We start from the raw sequence: 21,002 nt of genomic DNA on the forward strand, positions 1-21,002 counted from the left end.
TCTTTTTATGTTCATGATTCCCTGTGAGGTATATTCTCTTATCATTTCTACACTTGTCTAAAATTACACAACCTGTGAGTGACTGGACTAGAACCTTTGAACGCAGCCTAACACCAGTTCTTGCAGTGGACACTTCTGACATCCCCTCTTTCACCTCACCTTCTCTGAGCTGGTGTGCCCCATTCTCCAGGTGCTACAAAGTCTGGATGCTAACAGTGTATCACTGTCCCCTTGTCTGGAGAATGTCCTTGAGCAACGTAGGGCCATCTGAACTTGGAGATTCAGACCACCCCACCTCAGCCTGTGGGAGACAAGCGACTGCCGCTCTGGTCTCAAGTGGCACTAACTCTGCTTGTGCACTTTGTTCCAGAACCTCCTGGAAGCTCTCCTCCTTGGGCTGAAGCAAATCCATGCTTAGCAGGTCCCCCTGCCCTTGTGTGCTTTCCACATTTTCCAATAGCTGAGCCCCAAACGTCACCCCTGCAGGGATTCTGGACTTCTCCTTGCCATCTGGCATGAAGCATCTCCTGTTCTTCCTGACAACCCTGTTCCCATTCCTCAGTGGAGAAGTCAGAGGAAGTCTTGAAAAGATTGATTTAGCCTGGAAAATAATTACCAATTACACTTTTTATTTTTCATTGTATTTTCCCCAGTTGCTATGTTGTTCTTTTTCATCACCATGTGAGCTTGAACAAGCAACAGATTAAATAATAACGGTCAAGTTTTGAAATGAAAACACACCTATTAGACTTAATGTGGAGGACAGTGATGGCTGTTTCAGCAGCCAAGCCTCTTTGTCTTTTTCTCTCCCTAATTGCATCTAGTTGAAAAACTCAAATCACCAATCGATTCTCTAATAAGCTTTATGCAGCCACTCTGATGTGGCTGATTTTCCTTCATTTCTTCTTGGCAAGCAGTCAGGGCTGCTAACAGCTCTCTGTGACCTTATATCTGCATCTCTGGAGATTAAGTTCACCAGGGTATCCAGTAAGAAATATCTCCAGAAGCAATAGTTTCTAAAGCAAAATTTAGTATTTTAAAACCCTACCCTGATTTCTGCCCTGGTCTTAATGCTTTGGGTATATAGTTCACCCATGATATTTTTCATGGCCATATGAGCTAAAACATTTATACATTAGACAAATAACTGTTGGATTCCTTCTGTGTGTACCAGCACTGTACTAGATACTGAGGGTAAAACAGTGAGATAAATAGCTACAGTTACTTCATGGAGTTCATGGACTAATTATAATCTAGAGTGTAATCCAATATTCACACCAATCACATACTTCCTAGCAAGATCAGCACTATGAGAGTCATATGGTGCTGTGAGATCTTACTGAGAACATCTGATCTACTAAGGGCTTCTCAGATGAAGGGATGCATTAATTTACATCTGAAGAAAGACTGTCGTTAAGTAGAGATGGAGATATTAGACGCTGAGCTTAAGGAACCAGCATGTGATAAGACTCTAAGGTAAGAGGTGTGTGTGTGGGCTCAGTAGCTCAGCTGTGTCTGACCCTTTGTGACTCCATGGACCGCAGCCCGCCAGGCTCCTCTGTCCATGGGGTTTTCCAGGCAAGAATACTGCAGCCAGTTGCCATTTCCTGCCCCAGGGGATCTTCCTGAGCCAGGCATCAAACCGTGTCTCTTGTGTTTCTGTCTCCTGCATTGGCAGGTGGATTCTTTACCACTGCGCCACCTTGTGAGTGGTAGCAGGGAGCATCTAAGGGAACTGTAAGAACTCGGGCTGGAGTATAAAGAAAAACTATTTAAGATGAAGCTGGAGAGTAGTCAGGGAAATGCCATAAGAACTCCCACAGGACAAGTTAAAAACTTTTAATTTAGCTTTTAACATCAATGGGCAATAATGAAAGGGTTTGGAGATATACATGAATCATACCATTGGAGACGTGGAGAGTGTTTCAGAAATTGAAGACATCATGGGCAAATGAGGACAACAGAACCCCTTGGAAGTGCAGAAGGTAAATCAGGCTGGGTGGGCATAAAATGGAGAGATTATGAATGGTGGGAGATACAACTTGGATGGTTCATTGTGGATCAGGGGAAAGGAGACTAGAATCCTATGTTGAGTAGTATGGATTTTATTCCGAAAAACTTGGAAGGGAATGGCATGAGCATAAATGCCTTCCAGAAAGATTAGCTTAAACCAGCACTATCTAATTGAGCTTTCTATCATTTAGTAACTTTTATATCTGTGCTATTATATTACTCACTGAAGGTGTCAGTCTCTCAGTGGTGTCCGACTCTTTGTGACTATAGCCTGCCAGGCTCCTCTATCCATGGGATTCTCCAGGAAAGAATACTGGAGTGGGTTGCCATTCCCTTCTCCAGGGGATCTTCCTGACCCAGAGATTGAACCCGGGTCTCTTGCATTACAGGCAGATTCTTTACCATCTGAGCTACCAGGGAAGCCCACAGTACTTGCTAGCTCTAAATAAATATTAAAACCCTTGAAATATTGCCTTGGTCAACTGAAGGAATTGATTTTTAATTTTAAATTTACTTAAGATTGCTACCACTTAGCACAGGTCTAGTCACAGTATGGGTATGTGTGTGCAGTCTGTGCTGGTGCTGGAGGTGGTTGGAAGGTTGGAATGAGTAAAAAGGATTAAAGAGATAAGCTAGGAATCTGGGTGAAGAAGGGAATGGCAGCCCACTCCAGTGTTCTTGCCTGGAGAATCCCAGGGATGCAGGAGCCTGTTGGGCTGCCATCTATGGGGTCGCAAACAGTCGGACAGGACTGAAGCGACTTAGCAGCAGTAGGAATCTGGGAGATATAAGATGTCAGGAAGAATAAAGACAGGAAAATCATAGCAGTGTGAAATGAAACTATTTATTTTGTTTAGGGCCTTGGGAACATGAAGGGAATGATGAGGGAGAGAAACCTAGATTAAATTCAAATTACAGATAGCCTTACAGGCCATACTAAGGAGTTTGGACTCTCTGTGAAGAGAGTGGATCTCTTTAAGGTTTGTGAAGATTAACATTATTAAGCAGAACTTTTAGAAATATGCTTGCTAGAAACTTCATCTAATCAAGGTGTATAAGATAAACTAACAGCTATGTTTTATATAGTCCTTGGGCCATGGAGTAGGGCTTCCCAGGTGGTGCAGTGGTAAAGAATCCACCTGCCAATGCAGGAGACACCGCAACCGAGCAACTAAGCATGCATGCGTGCCGTGGAGTAATGATGCTATATTCATATGTCGTTCTTAGCCGGAGGACTCCCTGATGGCAAGGATTACAGCTTAGTTGTTTTGCCTGCTCTTGACCTCCAAGGACCTAGTTGCTGGAAAAGTGTTGAATGTAATTTCAGAAGAATTGCAGGCCTAAGCCATGCCTGGGAATGGTGGGCCAGTGATGGATGCAGAATACTTAGGGGTGTCATGCATAGAAGTAGGGAGAAGGCAACGGCAACCCATTCTAGTACTCTTGCCTGGAAAATCCCATGGACGGAGGAGCCTGGTAGGCTGAGGTCCATGGGGTTGCTAAGAGTCGGACATGACTGAAGCGACTTAGCAGCAGCAGCATAGAAGTAAGCAGCATGATTAAATCTGAAAATTTTTTCTCTTCCACTATGCTCTATTCCACTAGGCACATAAACTCAGGGATTAGGATTCTGCCCAAGGACTGAGTATTCTATTCATACTTCTGGGCACAGAGCAAACCTTGAAAAAAAAATTGGTGCCAATCAAAAGTCAATATTTTAAAGCCGTTTTTTTCTATAGTGCTAATTCCAAATATAGAGAAGTAAAATAATTTTATATGCTTCCAGGTTACCTTTAAGTTTACATCAGTGTATACCCCTAGCAAGATGTATAGCTCTGCTCTTCATCCACATTTTGTGGTATAGGAAATTATTTTTTCCCAATATTATAGGCTAAAAGTGAAATACTATTATTTTACTTTGCATTTCACTAATGACTATTGAAGTTGAGAATCTTTCTTTGTATTTAGTATCTATGAATTGTTCATTCATTTTTTCAACCCAGTTAAAAATGTGAGTCTCTGTCTCAATAATTAATGAGAATTACTTACATATCAGTGATATTAGGCTTTGATTTATTTATATAGGTAATATTTTATTCAAATGCAGTATTTTGCCTTTCAAAATTATTTAAAGAAGTATAATACAGTTCTAAACATGGTATACTTTTTTTCTCCTTCATGCTTTCTATATTTTATGTTGTGCTTTGACAAAGTGTCTTCCACTCAGATCATGAAGGTGTTCTCTTACATTTCTTTCTTGGGTAGTATTTATATTCATGCTTAAATCTGAATCTTCAATACATCTCAAATATATTGTTGTGTGTTAGGTGAGGTATAGGTCTAATTTCAGAAAACCCTTTTCCCCAAATGAATTTACAGCCAGTGAACTCTCCTACCTTCCTGTGGTCAAAACCAGCCCTGCGGAACCAGGCCTCAGATTCAAGTGTGTATCAAGGAGTGATAAAGGAAAATGCACTGCATTGTCTCAATACCTCTCTCTCTGAGTTGTAGTAAGAGATGAAATAATCTTGTTCTCATTCAATCCATTTAATTTAGAATCCGTCTGTGAGGTTTCATAGATCTTAGTTTCCATGTTACCTAATTTAGTGCTATTTGCATAAAAGTGATTAAAAATATTTATTGAAAAATAAAGAGACTAGAGAAAGGAAACTAGAGTATATCAACACAAATTATGCTTTCAAAATTAATCCAGTAGAGTAATATATACTCTATTCAACTATATTTAAGTGGAGTAAGAATCATGGGAGAGGAACCAGGTAAAATCTTAGTTTTTTCACCATCATGACAAAATTTTAGGAATTTTAAAGAAAATATATGCAAACTATTCAGCTCAGTGTCTGAACATAGTAGGCCCTCATTACTTGTAATTAGAAAACCATTATTTTTATTATTTGGGGCATTCGGGAGGGGCAGATGTCTTATCATGCAATCAAGTTTTGACAAGGAGATAGTTTCATGTATAAGACCCTAAACACTCCAATGAATTTGAATTTTAAAGCTTTCAAATTATTAATATGACAGACAGCTAAAAAAAGTAATTATTGAAGTCCATTATTCACTGACATTGCTCTCTTCCTAAAACTAGACATAAGAATCTTACAAAAAATAATGGACATTAATGGGTGTTATTTAAATGATATGTCTTCTCAGTCATAGCCTGTTTCAATTACATTCTATTACATTAACAAGGACAAAAACAGGGAACCAAACTAAATTTTTTTAAGATGCTATGGCTTTAAGTATCATGTTAGAATAAATCAATAGAATAAGTTAGAAGTGGCTGAAATAACCACCTTTGACTTGGTGGGTATTTAAACCTTTTGGACTTGGGGAAATCACTGATGCGGCACTTTCAGGGGATTCGATTTTATAGGCTTCTCAGCCTGAGAGTTTTAAAAAACACAAAAAGTGATGTGGCCTTAGAGATAAGACAGATGTCAGGCTTTCACTGTGAAGCTGCTTGGCTTTTAAATGGCCTGTTCCCAAGTTTGAATCCATAATCTAGGGATAGAAAAGCTTCAGATTTGTTGGCAAAGATGAAAGATGCTCAGAAGCTATTACCTTAAAATAGGAATTGATAGTTAAATAGGCTAGGGAAGTCAAGATTCTGACCTAAAGGGAAGTGGAAAATTGAATTGAGATAATTATCTGTTAACTTGAGGCAAAATTAAAGTTCACCTTTAAAAGAGTCAGACCATTAATGGCAATGTGTAGATTCTCATTTACTTGCATGATAAAGAGTAAAAAAGATGTTACTAAAATTGTCTAGATTTATTTAAGATATTATAATTTGCATACAGAGAATTCTCAAGGACTTGAAAAATTAGGAAGAAAAAGTGCCCCCAAATATGATTATTTAAAAAGAAACCCTTTCTTTCTTTGTGTTTCTTAGGTAGAATAAGAAACTTACATTTGCCTCTGATATTGTGGTCAAAGAAACATGAAAGAAAAAGACAGAAACTAATAGGGATCATCTGCAATTAAATATCTTTATAATAAACAGAGGCAGGCTGTAATTGAAGAATATTCTAGATTAGAACAAAAGCAGAGACCAAACAAATATATGAAATGCTATGACTTTAAATAGCCTCAGTTCAGTTCAGTTGCTCAGTCGTGTCCGACTCTTTGCGACCCCATGAATCGCAGCACACCAAGCCTCCCTGTCCATCACCAACTCCCGGAGTTCACTCAAACTCACGTCCATTGAGTCAGTGTTGCCATCCAGCCATCTCATCCTCTGTCATCCCCTTCTCCTCCTGACCCCAATCCCTCCCAGCATCAGAGTCTTTTCCAATGAGTCAACTCTTCACATGAGGTGGCCAAAGTACTGGAGCTTCAGCTTTAGCACCATTCCTTCCAAAGAAATCCCAGGGCTGATCTCCTTCAGAATGGACTGGTTGGATCTCCTTGCAGTCCAAGGGACCTTCAAGAGTCTTCTCCAACACCACAGTTCAAACGCATCAATTCTTCGGCACTCTGCCTTCTTCACAGTCCAACTCTCACATCCATACATGACCACAGGAAAAAACCATAGCCAAATCCAAATAAATCAACACAGAGAAGCATCATCTCAGGGAACTAACACAAATCTATTTATGATCAGTAAGAAAATTCTTACCTTTAACTTTTCAAAGATAATTGCTAAATAATGGCAAATTACTGCTCTCAGAAAGGGAACTGTACGTTCTAATGGGAGCTTAATTCTGTAATTAGTATCTGGGTCACGATGACTACCTTAACCAGGCCTGACTCAGACAAGTGACAGTCTCTCCGTCCACCGAAGGGCAGTGTTAGGAAGTAATCATAGCCCCACTTAGGAAATACCGCAGGGTTAACAGAGAATCTTGACTCCCTCGAGGAGTACCCAGTGAAGGGTCTTCTGTCTCAGCAGCTTAGAAGAATGTGGAGTGAAGATGGAGAGAGGGAAGGAAGGAGTGGACTAAGCAGTAATAATTCATCCAGCTAAGTCAGTCTTCTTTAAAGTGCCTTATCTTCAAATCAGATTTAAATCATCTAAGTAAGTAGAGAAATACAGACATGAAGTCAAGTAATTAAAAAAAAAATGTGATCTGGATTTCACTGTCCATTTATTTTAGGACAGATTATAAGGAAGGAAAAAACAACATTTGAAAAGTAGTCTCATGTGCCCCCTCACATTAAGAGAGCAGATACACATTAAGAAATCACCCGAAAGAAGAAAATATGAGCAATATGCTGAAAGGTATTTCCTTTCATCTAGTAGTCACATTGCTTCTTAAAGGATCAGAATTCAGTACAGGTTGGGTATTTTTTATAACTTTTTATTTTGTATTGGGATATAGCCGATGATCTGCTCTCTTGAAAGTGGTGTTCTCTTATATCAGTCTGAGCTATAAGGTACAATATGGTATATACTATATGAGTACTTTATAGTTGCTACTGTAAAGTGAAACAATGCATGTATCATGATCTTAACAAATTACAGAGACTTGGGACTGTGTCACATTACATTGTTCTCATGCATAGCGGTATAGTTATTCTTGGATTCCTTAATTACTCTACTCTCTGGAATATTTATATAAATTCCTTTATCACCAAAATGTTCCAAAATACAACTTCCTGATTTTTGGTTTCTTTCTCTATAGTTAAATATATAAATACATTGTTCATTTAATCATTTACTCACAAATGTTACTGAGTGCCTGTTTGGAATACAGTGGGATGCTACGTGTAGTGACAGGGGCAGGGAAGGGCTGGGGTAAGCACAGTCTGTGGACTCATGCAGAATCAAGTTAACAATGAGACGGATGTTGCAAAAACAACCACAGGGATGAACAAGAAATTACAAACTGAAGCAACTGTTATAAAGGAAAACCACTTGATTCAATGGAAACATGAGAAATTGTCTCAGCACGGGAATTTGGTTATAAACTGAGTAAATAGTTATCTATTAGTGTCAAGCACAATGGTAATTCTCTGATTTGTATGGAGAAAGGTCCTGAGAAAAAGAAGAAATTGTAACAAATCTTAGATTTCATTGAAGGCAAGAGAGGCACAGGGTAGAAACAAAGATTCCCCTACCTCTGCACCAAATATAAAACCTTACATTGTGTGCATTAAGTCAGCAGAGATGGCAAAGTAAACAATCACCCGAAAGAAGAAAATATGAGCAATATGCTCAAAGGTATTTCCTTTCATCTAGTAGTCACGTTGCTTCCTAAAGGATCAGAATTCAGTACAGGTTGGGTGTTTTTTATAACTTTTTTTTTTGTATTGGGGTGTAGCCGATTAACAATGTTGTGATAGTTTCAGGTGAACAGGGAAGGGACTCAGTCATACATATACATGTATCTGTTCTTCCCCAAAGCCCCCTGCCTTCCAGGCTGCCACCTAAGATTGAGCAAAGTTCCAGTGCTTTACAGCAGGACCGTATTGGTTATCCCTTTTAAATATAGCAGTGAATACAGGCTGGATTTTGCTTTTTGTTGTTTTTTGTTCTTAATGCAGGTGGATTAAAATTTTCCAGTGCACATGAGAGTGATATACATGCTTGTTTTGAAACACTTTCCAGTTTTGTTAAGGGTTTTCATGGTCCATCTTGGCTCTGTTCCAGGGGATTATGTGGTCATGACTGTCTATTTTGACCTGAGCAGAAGAATGGGCTACTTCACCATCCAGACCTACATCCCCTGCACACTCATTGTTGTCCTATCCTGGGTGTCTTTCTGGATCAATAAGGATGCTGTCCCAGCCAGAACTTCTTTAGGTGAGAGACAATTTCTTGTGTTGTACTGTCCCAAGGTAAGTACTGAACAACACTAATCTTTATTTCCCCTTCTAAGTTGATTTGCTTTTAATTCAGTTAGTAATTACATAGAAATGCCATTTATTTTAAACTAGCATATTGAAACAGTGTTTAAAGCTTCTTAGTTCTGTTTGGCTAAATTCTCTCCTTGCTTTGAAAGCGTTAGTTGCTCAGTGGTGTCCAACTCTTTGTGACCCCATGGACTGTAACCTGCCAGGCTCCTCTGTTCATGGGTTTCTCCAGGCAAGAATACTGGAAGAAGTGAAGTGAAGTCGCTCAGTTGTGTCCGACTTTTTGCGACCCCATAGACTGTAGCCTACCAGGCTCCTCAGTCCGTGGGATTTTCTAGGCAAGAGTACTGGAGTGGGGTGCTATTTCCTTCTGCAGGGGATCTTCCCAACCCAGGGATCAAACCCGGGTCTCCCGCATTGTAGGTAGACACTTTACTGTCTGAGCCACCAAGGAAGCCAAGGGATCTTCCCAACTAGACCTGGATTAATCTTTTAAATAAAGTAACTGGGATAAAATTTTTTTAAAAACTTTTCAGGAAATTTTTTGTTTGTTTGTTTTGATCTCTGGGCAGTTGTATACCCATTAGAGTTGGTCATAGTTATCCTTTCCCAATACTGTGTTCAGTGATGCCAGTTTGGTAGCTTGAAATCAACCCAGGTGCAAATATTAACACCATGGAAACAGATAAACACAAAAAATCAGGGGCACCTTTTCCCTAGGGAATCAGCTGTTACACATGTACTTGCACACCACTGGCTACTGATTAATTCCAACATGCATGATTCTGATGCCATTTGAAGACACACATATACATAACTGGCTCAGTACAGAAGAGCTGTTGAAAAGATTATTTTGAGAAAATATGATTACCTATGAAGGATTATTTGGAGTTTGCTTAATCTCTTGTCTGGTGATACCTGTCTTGGAGTTTCACATCATTTTCCTCACATAAGGAAGAGGAATCAAAGATTATTACAAAGCCACAGACACACAGGAAACACTGGAGGCTAGGTCCATGAATAGAATTCTCACACTACATAATATTTCCTAAAGACTTAACTAAAACGATTGAAAAATGAATTATAAGGCTGCTATCCTCTTTCATCATCTGTGTGACAACTAGAACCACAATTCCTATCCACTCTTTGGCTAGAGGCAGTATCATGTAATAGTTAAGAGTTTGGATTTTGAAGTCCAACAAATGGATTTCAACCTTCATACACGGTATGGCCTTCGTTACATCCTTTAGTCTCTACAAACCACATTTTACTACAAACCACATTCACATGTGAAATATCATTTCCTGTACCTAACTGTTGGGGTTTGTATTAGGTTAAATCAGGTACTCCATGCAAAGAGCACAAAACATAGTAGGGCCTCAGAAATACTAGCAATTATAGTCATTTTCTAACAAAGTGATCTGTACCAGGTTATTAAAACCGAGAGCAGCAATGATTACTGGGAAAAAAAGACATCATTTGCATATTTATTCTTCTCCAAACCAAATTTAGTCTCCCATCTGTTTCAAAATAAGGTTATTTTGATTTTTTCTGTTATAGGCGGTACTTTATGTTACAGGCTGTATTTAACAATTATAATATCTTGTCTAATGGTACATGCTAAGACAAACCCAAAATACGTTGCTACTTTTCAGGATGATTACTTGTCATCGTGAGTAGAATGTACCACATTACTCGCTTTCTGTGTCTGTCACATCAGGGTATCAATCAATGTCTTCCTCACTCCCAGTACAGTGCCTGGTCCACGGCAGGTCCCTCTGTGATTACTCAAGTAATATGTGCACTTATGAGTGGAGGGAACAAGCACACTGATGCATTGCCATCCACCCATCCCAAAAATATCTTAAGGGAAAGATTTCAAATCAATCTCTTCCCTTGAAGTCTAGACTCCTGCTGGTTAAAAAGCCCTCTTAAGGCTTATAGTACTAGCTCATTTCTACCACTTGATCAATGCGTGCATACCGGCAAGAGACTGCAGTGGGAGACGGAAGGAAGGAGAGTAGGCTGAGGAAGGAGGGACAGAACAAATAGCGGGTAGGCGCGCCTCTTGCTCACAGATCATTTACCGTAAGCCAGTCATCCTCAGGGTGGTCCTCATGCTTTCCTACTTTTTATAATAACTGCATGACGAAGTTGTAATGAAAACAAAGGTTAGTATCACATATTTAGAGCTGAGGAAGCAGAGGTGCCATAAGGTTAAATGGCACTCACAAGGCCACTGCCAGCAGATAGCAGATGTGTGCCTTGGCTGAGGAGACCTAGAGTGGCTCTGGGTGTGAGGCCCTGTTGAAGGGCCCCCTGTGGGAGAAGGTGGGGCGGTGAGCTGAGCCAATTTCTCAAATTTAGCTTTGCAGCCTCAGGTCTCTAGATCACTGCTTCTTAAGTTCAACTGTGTATTTAAATCAATAGAGGGCCTTCAAAAGTACAGCTGCCTTTGTCCAACCCCAGGATATGCTTATTTAGTTTCTTGAGAGCACACAGTGGGGTGGGGGGTGGGGTAGTGGAATTTCGGATGAAAAAAAAAAATCCTCAGGTGAGTCTAGGCGTAATCAGGTTTAGGTTTAGGAACACGGACTTAGACCATTGGGTCCAATTACCTTTTCCAATGTTTACAATCAACAGTTGAACCAGTTGACAATAAATGCCTGTGAACTTAAAGGTTTATTGCCACAAAACACAGAGCCACATTGTTCGAGGAGCGAGATAAATATATCCACGTGGCTAAGAGAGTGACTGCTTTCTAAGTGCAGATCACAACATTCGAGGTCATTTTGAAGGTTGTAACACGTGAGTATAGTTTAGTACACAGGTGGTAGCTGGTGAGGTTTAATCATGGTATAAGGATGATGGATTAAACATGCCTAAAGAGCTTACCTCATGCCAAGACTGAAGGAACTGAAAAAAGCTTATGGATATTTTTCATCCATCTCAAGTGAGAGAAGTCTAGTTTCTTTGCTTAGCAAAACTGGACTGAAAAACCACATGGAACAAGTGAAACAGATTAAGCTATCTTGCTGTTGGTTGGTAAATCAGTTAGAATCACTACTTGTCTGTTCTTCACTGTTCTCTGTGGCTCCAAGCAGACCTGAAATTATCGTGAAGGAACTTTTCAAGATTCTTCTTTTACATGCCTGTGATAAACTTCCATGTAGCCTAATAATATCAGACATACCAAATTTTCTTAAGGGAACATATCCATGATATCTGCTATGGATACTGACATTTTCACTTCTCATAGGTCATTTTTGCTTTGAGGCCGGAATGAAGTGAAAAAAGTGCCAATTAATTTTTGAAATTATCCCACAAAAATATCAGCTGTGATTAGGTATAATCAAGAACTTCTGCGTGAATTAATACATAGACAACCTAAGTAAAGCTTTTTTACTTTGAGAAGCAGATCTTTCTTCTCTAAAGTAAATGAGAAGACTATTTTCATATTTATTGAGACTATATTTATATTTATTGAGACTTTACTAGGAATTGTCACCCTATGTTCATGATTTAATTTAATCTTCATGAGCGCCTTATGCAGTCACTACCATCCCTAGTTTGTACTTGCGAAGCTACACCACTCTTATGTTTCCATCATGGCAACACGGAGGATTCACAGATCCACGTCACATCCCAGATTAGGGATTTCAGATGGCTAAATCCCTAATAGCTCCTAAGAATGTGGTACTTCATCCTGCATGGTATGGACCTATTTATGGAGAGGAAATACAACAATGTGGTTTAGAACATTGCACTTAAAGTCAGACTTGCTGGGCTTGTAGGTTATCTCTCTTACTGGTTTATTCTTTCTGTGCTCAGTTTTTCATGTTTTTTTATTTTTTTATTTTTTCCACTTGCCAAAAGAAGGATAGCAGTGCTTATTACCTCATTTTGAGGGTTTTCTGGGATTATTATACATATGCTTGACATCAGTTCAGTTCAGTCGCTCAGTCATGTCCGACTCTGTGACCGCATGAATCGCAGCACGCCAGGCCTCCCTGTCCATCACCAACTCCAGGAGTTCACTCAGACTTGCATCCATCGAGTCAGTGATACCATCCAGCCATCTCATCCTCTGTCATCCCCTTCTCCTCCTGACCCCAATCCCTCCCAGCATCAGAGTCTTTTCCAATGAGTCAACTCTTTGCATGAGGTGGCCAAAGTACTGGAGTTTCAGCTTTAGCATCATTCCCTCCAAAGAAATCCCAGGGCTGAACTCCTTCAGAATGGACTGGTTGGATCTGCTTGCAGTCCAAGGGACTCTCAAGAGTCTTCTCCAGCACCACAGTTCAAAAGCACCAATACTTCAGTTGCTCAGCTTTCTTCACAGTCCAAATCTCCCATCCATACATGACCACAGGAAAAACCATAGCCTTGACTAGACGGACCTTTGTTGGCAAAGTAATGTCTCTGCTTTTGAATATGCTATCTAGGTTGGTCATAACTTTTCTTCCAAGGAGTAGGCGTCTTTTAATTTCATGGCTGCAGTCACCATCTGCAGTGATTTTGGAGCCCCCCAAAATGGCATAGTACTTGGTCAAATGAAGAGATTCTTAAATGTTAGCTACTGTTATGTACAACTAAAATGATCCTCCCAAATCATCAATATGGATTCCTATTTTCATATGTAGGCTGAGTCTCTTTGATATTTCACATATACACTATTTTTCAATCATTTTATTTATTCAACAGATATTGAGTCCTAGCTCTATACTCACTATGGGGTTACAGTGGACATCAAGATTCATGTTTTGTCTGTTGTCACAAAGTATGTAGACTAGACAGAGATATGTATTACTCCATAATCACTAATGATGGAACACGAGAGAGGCCTCAGTCTTTATGACTACAGTTTCCTTGTGGAGGGCCTCTATTAAAGGCTACCTCTTTCTGTGAAGTTCTTTTAACTAACACTGATCTTTCCCTTCTCTAGAATTTCATAACATACAAACCGGATACTAAGCTAAGTGTTCTTAGAAATATACCCAAACCCTTCAAAAATGGCTCTGAAAAAAACCCTGAGCAATTAGGAAGAGAAAGGTCAATGTCCTTCTTGGCTTAACCTTTCTTCAAGAGTGGCCGGCTCCCCTTAACCATCTTTGGAGCATTCTGTACCCATGTTGTAAAGAGAGAAGAAAATCCTATTTCTCTTTTCCTGTATGGTGATACTGTTCCTAATCTCTGTAGCTTCCTTCCCCTGCTCCTCAAGTTTCTCGTGTCTGATTCCTTCTGAGTTTCCCAGCACTGCTCTTTGAGGCAGGGACATTGACTCTCTCCTAGAGGTATCTTGGTCTTAGTAATAGTGAGAATTAGCACACAGCATTAGACAACAGAAACTTCCCCTCTCCCCTGCCTCCAACAAAAATGTTAAGTCACAAGGCTATAGATGGTAAGGGCTTGGGAAGACCATTTTTGGAGTACAGAAAAATTGCATCCAGTCATAAGAAATGTTGAATTAAAATCATAGCATGATAAGAAATGGATGGATCTTCAAAAAGATAGTCAAACAGATGCAGAAACTGAAACCTAGAATACCGAAGTGAATTGAGTGACTATAAAACTAGAGCTGAGATGGCTGGATGGCATCATTGACTTGATGGACGTGAGTTTGAGTGAACTCCAGGAGTTGGTGATGGACAGGGAGGCCTGGAGTGATGTGATTCATGGGGTCGCAAAGAGTCGGACATGACTGAGTGACTGAACTGAACTGAACTAGAGCTAGAACCTATTCAAATACTGAATCCATGTTGCCGTTGTTATAAATAACACACCTGTAAATACATACAGGTTGTCTTAACCTTGTTGTTAAACAATTATTGGGGAGAACTAGTTTTCTTGGGTACTGTTGTAGAATGGGAAAAAGAAGTGTTTTGAAACTGGACATTTAACTTCTGTGCTCAAATCTTTCTGCTACTTTACTATCTGACACAGAGCTTGCCCTTTTGGCTTCCTTTTCCTCAACTATAAAATCAAAATGAAAATATTTGCTGTAAAGATTCAAAGGGAGAATGCACATGGAATACTTACCATAGTGCCTGGCACGAGGACATTTTCAGTAAATATTAGTTATCACTTCTGAGATGCCTATTTTCATCATATAATAGTCGCTAAAGAATTTATATATCAGAACATGTCAGTCACATACAAAGTACCTCCTCTATTTAATACCTTTAAAGGGCTTCTCCTTACACTCTGAATAAAATGCAAACTCCTGGGCAGGCTTTGCATAACTTAACTAGGTAACTTCTATTTACCCAGCATCACTGTGACTTGGCCGCCCATCCCAGGTATTCTAAAAATTCAAAAACAGATAAGGTTTCCCTTCCTTAGAACCTCCCTTTAATTAATTTAGTCAGTTCAGTCCAGTCACTCAGTTGTATCCAACTCTTTGCTACTTTAGTGTTGATAGCCAGAAGGTTGGTTTCTTCTAATTTTTTAAGCTTCACCTTAAATATCGCCTCCTCAAACAGGCCTTCCACCTAAGTTCTCACTGCCCCTGTCCTTCTGCACGGTGCGTACCATAATCTGTCATTATTCTTCTCTCTGCTTTCTTGATTCATGGTGGTGTCTCTCACTGAAATACATATGGGCATACATAAGGGACATATGGGCAGAGACCTTGTCTATTTTATTTCTCAGCACAAAGTCAGCACATTAGCACATTTCTCAGCACATACGGTAGATGACACAAGGTAGGCAGGCGATACATATCTGTGAACAGTGTGAATGAATTCCAGTCAAGCCTCCTTTCCCAGAACTGAGGCCACTCCTCAGAAGTCACAAAACACGTTTAGACTCACCAGTGAGACAGTTATCCAATGTGCTGATGTGGTCACGGGGTCTGTTTCATCCTGCCTTCCTCCAGGAATCACCACTGTCCTGACAATGACTACCCTCAGCACCATTGCCCGGAAGTCTCTCCCCAAGGTCTCCTACGTCACAGCGATGGATCTCTTTGTATCTGTTTGCTTCATCTTCGTCTTCTCTGCTTTGGTGGAGTATGGCACTCTGCATTATTTTGTCAGCAACCGGAAACCAAGCAAGGACAAAGACAAAAAGAAGAAAAACCCTGTATGTATCATTTCTCACTGGGCCCTTTGACATTTTTATGCAGAAAGATCACCTGGTTTTGTTTTGGTTTGGCCTTGCTTGGCCTATCTGTGGGCTATCCACACTTTGGGCCCCAAGGTGAAGATAGCATGTGTGAGTTTGGCCAGGCTCCCAGGATCCATTATGGTCATCAGTTAATCGGGAGAGACTTCATTCACTGAGGCAGGCTGTAGCTCTCTTCATTTCACTGGAAGAATAACCATGACTGGAAACTGCATTCATCTTTTAGTAGCTGTCATTTTAGGTTTCACTGATTTTCAGCTGTCTGACTCTTTAATATTTTAAAATTACTGATGTTTCAAGTCCTTCATCCACTGCTTTCCAATAGGAAGCCATGAGGTTCTTAAAGTTTCAGGGATCACCATACTTTTGCAAATCATTTAGAGTGTGTGTGTGTGTGTGTGTGTGTGTGTGTGTGTATACATTGCCAGAGGACTTTTGTTGGTTTTATACTCAAAATATATATTTTTAGCCTCCCTGTGTTATCATGTTCTCATATATAAATGAGTATTATTTTATATATATTTTATGAGGCTGCTGTGAGAAATAAATGTAATGGATATAAAAGACATTAAATACTACCTGGCATTTAAATGGATGATGATGGCTGATGTTGATGATTTATATAGTTACCAACCTGGATTGAGTTCAGTGATTTGGAAACAGGTAAGATGACTTCACCTTGCCACCAAACTTTAAACAGAGTTGAAGAAGCACATTTATAAAAGCCTAATGTAACTGTTTTGTATTATGGATGCTGAAAAGAGCATGTAGCTACCCATTTGCCCACTTAAATCCAGTGTTTGGTTTACAGGAGGCTCGATGAAAGTGAAGGTCCGTTTCTTTCCAAAAATGGGGCAAAAGAACTCACCCACCCTCCTGAATTTATAGCCTTTCCTGGTGAGGGCCATGACAGTGGCTAGCTTTCTGACCCATGGACTTTGGGGGGCTGAATTATAACCACTGATTCTAGCTGATTCTAGCCTGAATCCTGATGCATCTTCAGAAAACCAGGTGAAATTTGACAAATGGCACACATTTATTTGACTGTAAAACATTATAACAGGTAAAGAAAGATGCATCATTATTCTTGATGATTACTGTAAAAGAAAGGCTTATCTTCAATTTCCCAATCACTACACTTTATGCAGCCCCTTCTTTTTCTGTATGGCCTCTCTTTACCTTTGCATCTTTTCTATCCTTAGTTGTTTATTTTCCTTGTTGTGTTGTTTTTTATTTTTCCCCCTTTCTTCACTTGCCATTTCATTTTCCCCCCAAAAGATGATTCTATCGCCATGCAGCATTATTACCTGCCAGTAGTAACAAGGGAGTGAGGACTGACAGTGGAGAAAGCGCTTTGGCCCTTTCTATTGCAGAGTGGATTTTGTTGCAGAGATAGAAACACTTGGATTCCTTAGATCAGGGTCCTGGTCCTGAGGATGGCAGAAAGAGAAAAGGTGACAGAGGAGAAAGGGAATTGAAGAAACTGCAAAAATGAAATTACCCAAGAACTCTATGCTCATTTCCCTTTTAAGCTAATTCAATGATTTATCAGAACTAGCTAGAGTCCAATTGTGACTGAGAAGCTAAAATTTCACTTTCCCATTTAATATGTTCTTGGGTTCATTATGTCAACACTCTCCTAGTTAAGGCCTCCTTAATGATAATCAGAAAATGAAATCAGCGTTTCTATACAGAGAAAATAGGCAACAAATCTTCCTTACAAGTGGGCAGCACTGAATTTTGCAGTTAGATCATTGTAGATTAATTTATCAAAGATTTCACTAGGAATCACCAAAATTTCATTTTCCAAATTAGGCATATACTTTATTCTAAGCTCAGAACTGTCCTTCTGTGTTTATAATTTCAGTTCATTTCACTTGCTATGTTTTCAAAATGTATTTTTAATTTATCTTATTTTGTCTCTCTTTTTTTTTCCTTTTTCCCCTTCTTTTAATTAAAAAAATGCGATTCTCTTTTCTGTCTACAAACCCAAAGCTTCTTCGGATGTTTTCCTTCAAGGTATAATTTTTTGGAATGGAAATTCACTGCATGCAACTGCTGGATCTAACTATTAATGCTTACATGGTGTTTTATTTATTTTTTATGAATAGACATTTAAGCATTCTACTAGAGATAACACATTTAAGATGGAGAAAGTTCTTTAGAGTTTTAGAGTTGATTCAGCAACCCTACATTAATTCAGAGGTTTTGACCTAATATGGGACTAAAAATCTCTAAGCTCTCTGAGATGTCATTAGCGAAGTGGGCCTCATTAAACATCAAAGCCAAGACTTACCCTCTCTTTGCAGATAAAAATGGAATCTAGTTTCACTGGTTGTACCTACCAAGTTCCATTTATGTCCTAAAATTTAACTCTGTAAGTCCTAATTCAAAAAGGGATTGTTTTTCAATAAGTACATATAAAAATCTCCATTGGCCTGAACTCTCCCTCTAGGCTCTATAAAAATGATACTGTCTTTGAAATGCTTTAAATTAAAACACGCATCCCTTCCTTCCAGGGTTATCCAGGGGCCTTTTGGCTCTATGATACAATATTCTGTGAGATTTCTATTCTCAGCTAAACTTTCTGATAGCTGATTCAGAGACAATAGAGTTTGTATACATATCATTCCTAAAACTAACTTACTGAATTAACATTAAATAAATTGAATTTTTTAGCAATTTTATAATTGGTGCAGCAGCAAAGATTAGATTAACATTTAATTAATTGGTACTAGTTTCTTCTCAAATCTTCAAGAGAGTTTGACAGCTAGTAACATTTTAAAAAGTTCACTCACATGTAGTATAATTTAATATTGCTGACATTCTGAAGCTTCTAAAGGGTGACATTAGGCAAAGTACTATATTACTTTAAAGTATAAGCCCTACCATTGTGGTATAAACTCAGGAAGCTCTGTATTTATATATAGCTTAACATTTTCTGTTAAAAGCATTTAACACATTTGCTCAGTGTAATGGGGTTTACTATTTGCCTATATAGATAAGCATGTACACAAAATTTGATTTCACAATCAACTCATTTTTATTTCTCTATCCTACTCACATGCAACACCATTAAATGCCTTCATGTAACCAACCTCACATGTAATACTTAACCAGAATAAGATTCCATGTAGTTGTTTGATTTAAATCTTCAAACTTTGAGTTCTTTTGGTGTTCAATCTTCTTGCTATAGCTTATTAGCTTGGTGGTATTATTTTCAGCTGCACTGCTTAAGCTCAAAATTTGAAATCTGCAACTGCTATCCTTCTAAGTTCAATTTCACCATTGTAGATCATGATGTCATAGCAATTCCCTGAGTACTCATTTTCAGATTCATCATTCGCACACTGGGGACATTGTGGAGACATGGTCTGCGATTTATCAGGTAAAACTAACTCTGATCCCTCTCCTTCCCTACTCCATCTCAGGCCCCTACAATTGACATCCGCCCACGATCAGCAACCATTCAAATGAACAATGCCACACACCTTCAAGAGAGAGATGAAGAATACGGGTATGAGTGTCTGGATGGCAAGGACTGTGCCAGTTTTTTCTGCTGTTTTGAAGACTGCCGAACAGGGGCTTGGAGACACGGGAGGATACATATCCGTATTGCCAAGATGGACTCCTATGCGCGGATCTTCTTCCCCACTGCTTTCTGCTTGTTCAATCTGGTTTACTGGGTCTCCTACCTTTACCTGTGAAGAGGTATGGGTGTTACTGATGTGAGTCTTACTCACTAAATCCCTTGAAGAGAAGATGTCCTTTCTGAGTCTACTTACATAATCCCCTGTGTAGTTTACCATGCTTTGAATTTGTTTCTGTGTTCCAGCCTGGTAAATTGTATTCATGTCATATTGTTTGCACCCAACTCTCCTATGGTAAGTGTAATTTGAAGTATAATGTTTGCTGTGTCTCAAAACCTGCAAGGCAAAGTGAAATTAGAGCAAGAACATTGAAACAAAACAAGCTTTTCTTTCAGCTACAATTGCAATTGTGAAAGCCATTATTATTTACAATGGTGTTATCCTTCCTGAATTCAAAATACAATTAGATGCAAAAGACCCAAAAGTGTACCCTCTGTTCTGGGATCAAGTTGTGGTAAATTTGATTCCCAAAGGATATCTCCCTAATTTGAGAAAAATCACAACCTGCTTTAAATATAGGAACCTAGACTAGAAATCTATTATATCTCCATTCCAAGATATGAAGGAAACTTCCTCCACATCACATGTACAATGATGTAAATATTTCAGTAACATAGAATGCTTCAAGTTTAATGCATGCATCTCTAGAGCTGAAACAAGTGGACTGAAGTTAACATCATATTGTCTTTTATTCTGTGTCTTTGGGCTCTAAATGAATCATGAATGTAATTATATGGATTTGGGTTTGGAACAGGAGAGACGAATCTTCTCCCTCACGCATGAAGATTCAAACATCTTGTTTTTTTTCTTTTTTTTCCTTGTAAGACGTATTACAACACTAAGTAAAATATAGACTGGATAACTGACATTTGCCACCTCGAAATATGCCCAATTTCATAGAGTATAAAGCAAATAAATGTATGTGCTTGCTACTACTTTTTCTTCTTTTTAGGATAATAGGTCATCACAGAACTTACGCTCAAGATCTGCTTCTAGTGACTGTGAGTGCCTTGTGGGCAGAATCCTTGTCATCTCTCCTTTGGGTCCTCAGCACCACGTAGAGTGCTCAGCACATAGCTGGTGCCTGTGAATGTGGTTTGAAGTGAACTGGCTTTGGATGCCTCTGGTAAACCTTCCTGAACTGGTCTGGAACCAGTGATTCATCTTTTCACACAGGCATTGTCCAGTGCTATTTGATCTTATAGAAGTAAACAGAAGGATCCAAAGAACTTTGACTATTTTTGTTCATTATTACACATTTACTTTAGGCAAAGACCATATTCCTTTTAGAACAATATTTATGTCCTATATTTCTGTACAGAAGTGAGTCTACCAGGGCATAGTTAGAATCTGTGTAGTATGGTTCCAGGTCTGGGGGTGAGTCAGTCCTGACCCCCC

General features: G+C 39.2%; 1 protein-coding gene across 1 annotated transcript in view; it reads left to right on the forward strand.

The window, feature by feature from the left end:
- Positions 1–19,661, forward strand: part of GABRG2 (gamma-aminobutyric acid type A receptor subunit gamma2) — a 129,935-nt gene extending 110,274 nt beyond the window's left edge. Inside the window, exons 7-10 of the mRNA XM_052643029.1 lie at positions 8,627–8,779; positions 15,707–15,912; positions 17,950–17,973; positions 19,386–19,661. Coding sequence (XP_052498989.1) covers positions 8,627–8,779; positions 15,707–15,912; positions 17,950–17,973; positions 19,386–19,661 — 659 coding nt within the window. The remainder of the gene's footprint in view (positions 1–8,626; positions 8,780–15,706; positions 15,913–17,949; positions 17,974–19,385) is intronic.
- Positions 19,662–21,002: the final 1,341 nt, after the last annotated feature.

Source organism: Budorcas taxicolor, chromosome 7 (assembly GCF_023091745.1).
Source record: "Budorcas taxicolor isolate Tak-1 chromosome 7, Takin1.1, whole genome shotgun sequence".
NCBI lineage: Eukaryota > Metazoa > Chordata > Mammalia > Artiodactyla > Bovidae > Budorcas > Budorcas taxicolor.